The sequence below is a fragment of the Telopea speciosissima genome, chromosome 3, assembly GCF_018873765.1.
Source record: "Telopea speciosissima isolate NSW1024214 ecotype Mountain lineage chromosome 3, Tspe_v1, whole genome shotgun sequence".
Lineage (NCBI taxonomy): Eukaryota > Viridiplantae > Streptophyta > Magnoliopsida > Proteales > Proteaceae > Telopea > Telopea speciosissima.
In genome coordinates this window covers 5,956,568-5,962,616 of record NC_057918.1, presented here as the reverse complement: position 1 = coordinate 5,962,616, position 6,049 = coordinate 5,956,568, and the positions used below count along the sequence as shown (strand labels likewise).

The window sequence follows — 6,049 nt, the reverse complement described above, 5'->3', positions numbered from 1 at the left end:
TACTACAAAGAACAATCAGGGTTGTTTACGAGGAAAAGATTGAGTACTTTAATCACCAAGCAAATATATTCTGACACGTGTACACAGTTTTGGTTTTCTATCTCCCAAGTACCATCCTATGGTCTGAGTGAGACTTAATAAAAGGATAGCACATGCTGAATCATAGTACGTGTTACATTCTATCAGTTCCTAATTTCTAAAGATTCTAAATAGGGTGGGAGGAGTTTCAGTTAACACTGGGAGCGTAAGATATCATCGTGCACCAACCCATGACAGCAGTCCACAGACTCCACACCCACATGCACGCCTTCCTGTTCATGTGCACGCATGTGACCCACCTCCACCCCCCGAAAAACCCCAAAAATAATAAAAAAGAGAGGATTAAATTAAGGTAAATTATTAATTTTACTAAAAACGAAAAACTATAACCAATCAAATCAAATCTGTTGACCGTTATTTACTCTTGTCTGTCTTCTTATATTCCATTCTCTATCTAATCTAAACCGTTGGATCTGAATCTTTCTAACACCACAAATCCCGGCTCTTTAGACAGAGTAGATTCAGTTTTCCACCAATCCCTTGAAAAGAAACGTAAAAACAGAGAAAGAGATTCCAAACGCAGTGCTTTAACTTTTTAACAGTCCTTCCCTGATAGCTTCCATGGCCATCACCAAGTCTCTCTCTCTCTCTTCTCTGGTCTTGGTTTGCTTTAGTTTAAGTTTTTTCCCAATTGAGAAGTGAAGGATAGGAGAAGCGGAAAAGAAGGGGGAAACAATGAAAAGGTGTCGAATAGAGATAAGTGAGAAGAAGAGAATATCCATGAAAAAGACGGGTTGCTTTGCTTGCGAGCTTCAGTTTGGCTTCTCTTCTCAACTCAACTCCACAACTACGACACGATAAACGACGAAGTAGCAGAAATTTCGAGACCTTCAGCAGTTCCTTTCCCTTGCTTCGATTGGATCTCAGAAACTTAAATATAACAAAACCTCTTTGTCTCTCCCTCTTTCCCTCTCTCTATTTCACTTTTTCACGGAGCTCTAAAGGGTTTCATTGCTTTTCCAGTCATGAAAGATCGCCCACTCCGCATTTTATGATCGGTGCTTTGATCAGGTAAATTTTTTTATTTTCTTCCGTCTTCTCTCCTTTGTGAACTACTTTGTTTTCCTTGATTTCTTTAAGTTTCTCTTAATGTTTGTTTCCTTCTATATCTCTGTCCTCGCTGTGCTTGTTGCAACTGGAAAAATATCTTCTTTCCGTTTTCCTTTTTGGGTTTTCTTGTTTGTCTGGGACTTTTGGTTTTTCATCTTCACTTAATTGTTCCTTTGCATATTTTTTTGTCCTGTTTTGGTTAGAGATTTTGGTGGCGTTAACTTTGGGATTTTTTACTTCACTGTTTGACTTAATGGTGAGGTCTCTGACGAGTCTCTGCGATTTCAAAGAATTAAATTTCGAGGAGAATCTTTGATTTGATTTGTTTTCTTTAGTCTGTATTCTAGCGTTGGATTGGTCTTGCTCCCAGCACAATCCTTGTATTGATTCTTCTGGTCGGAAGACAGCTTGAGTTTACTTCGATTGATGGCTACAACTTCGGAGGTATCGACCGCAACCTGCCCGGAACGTCTCAGTGCCCCATTGAATTGCTCAAGAGAATCGGTTGGTGAAGGAATTGGTTCTTTGTCGAAGCCTCACGATTCGGCTTCTGCTACAAGTTTGTCCGAAAATTCTCGCCGTGTTCAACCTCCGCCACTTTCTTCAAAGCAGTCCACAAATTCTAGGTATGGCATGACTACTCTTGGCCATTCAAAGGCTTCGAGTTACGAGCCTTCAAAGGAAGAGTTATCTTCTTCTTTGAAAAAACCTCACAGATTGAAAAAGGAGCAACCTGTAGTCGTCGGCTTGAACGATGGTCTTACCGGACCGGTGAAAACATCTCCGGAGAAGGTATTAACTGAAACATCCACGGAGCAAGAACCGTGTATCAAACACCCCATTGATGATCCTGAGAGTTGTGTGTGTAACTGTTCTTCGTCGAATCCAGTAGGTTTTGTTTCAGTCCCTTGCAAACAAAGTATGGAGCAAGCAAACGAACCATTAACATCGCAGACACGCATCGCCTACTGCCCTAGTCGTGATAACAGTTTCCACTCGGCGTCGGCGATCCAACAACCAGATGCCGAGGACAGTTCTGCAGCCACGGAAATTAGCGACGGTGTCAGCAGTACCGAGAAATCTTGCGGAAGTGCTAACGTCAGCAATTCATGTGATTTCCTGGAGAGTAGAAAGACCAGTATATGCAGAGGCAGCACCGGCAGTGATGTTAGTGAGGAGAGTAGCTCAAGTAACTTTAGCAGTGTCATAAGTAAACCTCACAAAGCAAACGATACGAGATGGGAAGCAATTCAAGCTGTTCGATCTCGTGATGGGGTGTTGGGGTTGAACCACTTCAGGCTTTTGAGGAAGTTGGGTTGTGGAGATATAGGTAGCGTTTACCTATCGGAGTTGAGTGGGACTAGAAGTTATTTTGCCATGAAGGTAATGGATAAAGCTGCACTAGCAAGTCGGAAGAAGCTTCTGCGGGCTCAGACGGAAAGAGAAATATTGCAGTCCCTGGATCATCCTTTCCTTCCCACTTTGTATACACACTTTGAGACAGAGAAATTTTCCTGCTTGGTCATGGAGTTCTGTCCTGGAGGTGATCTGCATGCACTCCGGCAGAGACAACCAGGGAAATATTTTCCCGAGCATGCAGCTAGGTATAATCCTAAGTCCTCGTTTCATTATGATTATTTATCATTTTGCTGCTAAAGTTAACAGAGTTGAAGCAAATAAAATTGGTCATTCTCTAATCATGTGGCTCTCTGCTGAAGAAGGCATGTGCCACGAACATGCAAATCTGAGTCGATTCTATCATGAGTCTGAGTTTTCCCAGTCTTAATGAACTTTCATTTGTCTGTCCATTTGATGGCATAGGAAGAATATCCCTCTGCAACCAAAGCCCTCAGGAAAATGAGATGGAAATATAATTGGACCCTCTATAACTGCTAATCTGGATCCTTCATGCCAATTTCTATCCTAGATCTTAAAGGTTCTACTGTGATCCTGAATTTTTTATGCAAGATATAGCTGATATGATTTTTACGTTGTTCTTCTCATTGCTAGGGATGAAAACTTCATCTTAAAAAATAATTTCTTGCAAGCATCTGGGACCTTTTCTTCAAGTCCCTCCTAAATTCCTGATGTTAATTACCTCTTTGTTAGTTCTTTTAAATTGCTTCCTGTGAAAGACTGTTAACTTAGGTTTAGTCCATGCTATGCAATCTCCATACTAAACTTACTAAGGAACATTGTTAATTTAATTCAACCTCCACTATAGAACTCCTTACAAGATGCCCTACTGTCACTCCTGACCCTGGTCCTACCGTACTTGACATATGTTCCCCAAATTTGCACATTGCTTACTTCATACTTGTAAAGACTATAATAGTCCCTTATCTATCTTTCACTATTCTCTGATACTTAAACCCAACATGGGATATCAACAATTCTTATTTTGATATACTCAAATATATCAACAATTCTTGTTTTCATATGCTGATCGAATTTCAGTTCCTTGGTGATACCTGATTGGAAACTGCAAAAGTTGTAAATTCCTGTATGTTGTTGAGTAAAATTTTCTGGAATTTTGCCCTTGGAATCTGCTTTAGTCCTTCATTGATACCTTTCACCTTTCCCTTTTGACCCCTTGAAGGCAAGCATCATAAAACAGTCATGCTCCTGATGGGTAGATTGCAGGTTTATTATGAATGTACTTATAATCTTATATACAGAAACATACATATTGCAAAAAGTTACATCTTAAATGTGCCAAACCTGAACGATGTCATGATTTTTTTTGTTGTCACAAGCAATGGTGGTGATATATTACATCATTAAAGATGGAAATGGATTTTTAAAGGATTGAATAGAATAGGAAGTATTGGCTTTCCCTTAGGTTTCTAATCTTGCAATCTTGATTATGCAGATTTTATGTTGCAGAGGTTCTCCTAGCTTTGGAGTACCTTCACATGCTTGGGATCATTTACAGAGACCTTAAACCAGAGAATGTTTTAGTGAGGGATGATGGCCATATTATGCTGTCAGATTTTGATCTTTCTCTAAGATGTGCAGTTTGCCCTACTCTAGTGAAATCCTCAAACACCGAGATGGACTCGGGAAAGAACTCTGGTTACTGTGTTCAACCTTCTTGCATTGAACCAAGTTGTGTAATCCAGCCATCTTGCATACAACCCACATGTTTTGTACCACGCTTCTTATCAAGCAAGTCCAAGAAAGAAAAGAAAGCAAAACCAAAGAATGAAATTCATAATCAAGTGAGTCCACTCCCAGAACTTATTGCAGAACCTACAAGTGCTAGATCAATGTCCTTTGTGGGTACGCATGAGTACTTAGCTCCAGAGATAATCAAAGGTGAAGGACATGGCAGTGCTGTAGATTGGTGGACTTTTGGTATCTTTCTATATGAGCTGTTGTTTGGGAAAACTCCATTTAAGGGGTCAGGAAACCGTGCTACACTATTCAATGTGGTGGGGCAGCCCCTAAGATTTCCAGAATCACCTGCTGTGAGCTTTGCTGCAAGGGACTTGATCAGAGGCTTGCTTGTGAAAGAGCCACTACATCGTCTTGCATATAGGCGTGGGGCCACAGAAGTTAAGCAACATCCATTCTTTCAGAGTGTGAATTGGGCACTTATCCGGTGTACCAATCCACCCGAGGTGCCAAAGCCATTAATGATGGACTTACCAGCAAAATTGGATGTGCCAAAAGCACCCAAAAATGAGAAGATGCCAGGGGTTGATGTGAAGCCTTCAGGTAATTATTTAGAGATTGATTTCTTTTGATTCTTGTAGTTGTATCTTTCTGCAACAGTTTCCATGGTAAGATATTGTCCTCGACCATTTATTTTTTTCTCCCACTACAAGGAAAGCAGAAATTGTTGCTTCTCAAAGCCCCATGTGTAATTGATCTTTTTCACATACTAGGCATCGTACACTGCTGAAAAAAGCATTAAAATGAGGAAAGAGTCGCAGTGTGTATTGGTGAATTTCTTCGCACCGGGGAAAACAATGTTGGTGAATATTCATGTGGATTTTCTGCATGCTGTCATGGAATATAAAATTGACTAAAAAAAGTATGAGATGCTTACTATTTAGCAAACATCTATGGACAGAAGATTTGGAGCAAATATTGGGGATCAGTGTTTCAGGGTGCTTTTCTATCATGAATTTTAACTCCAAAAATCCGTTGCTGCAGCACTTGTACTAATCAGGCAATATTGAGTTGCTTTGTGCATCTACCATCTATAGGCCCACTTGTTTCTGCAACTCGAAAATTAGTTCTATACCTTATGAGGTAGGGTCATGTCAAGGTAGCATATGGTGTCTGCTACCCTAGTAGCTACTATTGTTTCTTATACATGGTAATGGTCTTATAAGGCGATTTTTTTTGTGGACAAGAGCCATTATCATGAGCCTGAGACATAATATCTTCTGCTCAAGGCACAAACATTTTTGCCTGTGGGAGGGTGAGGGAGAAGGTTCTACACTGTTTAGTCTTAACTTACTATTGTCATCAAAGTGGAGTTCCCATTGTTAGTTTCACTTCGCAGCATCGCATGAAGGATGACCTAGAATTTTTATGATTTGAAGGACCACTGGAGTTCTCTGGATCTAGTCAAGAGCCCAGAGGAAGGTCTGTAATTAACATTGATGAGGCAAAAGTCTTCTAGATTCTTTTGAGGCAATAGTTGGTTAAGACTAAACAGTGTAGAATCTGCATTTTGTCTGCAATGCCTGTAAATTCTTTTGAGGCAAATGTTCTTCTAGATTATCCAGATGGTATCACTTGATAGGCAGGGTCTCAGTTGTCGAATCTCCTGTGATTTCTCTGTGTTCTGTGCTGACCATTCACAGAGGCGTCCCTCAACATTCTTTGTCCCATTTAATTGGACAGCCATCATGATCCAAGCACTTAGATTTCTTCTTTGAGGGAA

At 40.4% G+C, this 6,049-nt stretch overlaps 1 protein-coding gene across 1 annotated transcript; it reads left to right on the top strand.

Annotated features, from left to right (window-relative positions):
• Positions 1 to 718: 718 nt before the first annotated feature.
• Positions 719 to 5,014, top strand: LOC122655877 (serine/threonine-protein kinase D6PK-like). The gene is made up of 3 exons (XM_043850252.1): positions 719 to 1,110; positions 1,520 to 2,753; positions 4,022 to 5,014. The coding sequence occupies exons 2-3, from the start codon at positions 1,576 to 1,578 to the stop codon at positions 4,896 to 4,898; spliced, it is 2,055 nt and encodes a 684-aa protein (XP_043706187.1). The 5' UTR covers positions 719 to 1,110; positions 1,520 to 1,575; the 3' UTR covers positions 4,899 to 5,014.
• The last annotated feature ends 1,035 nt before the right edge of the window (positions 5,015 to 6,049 follow it).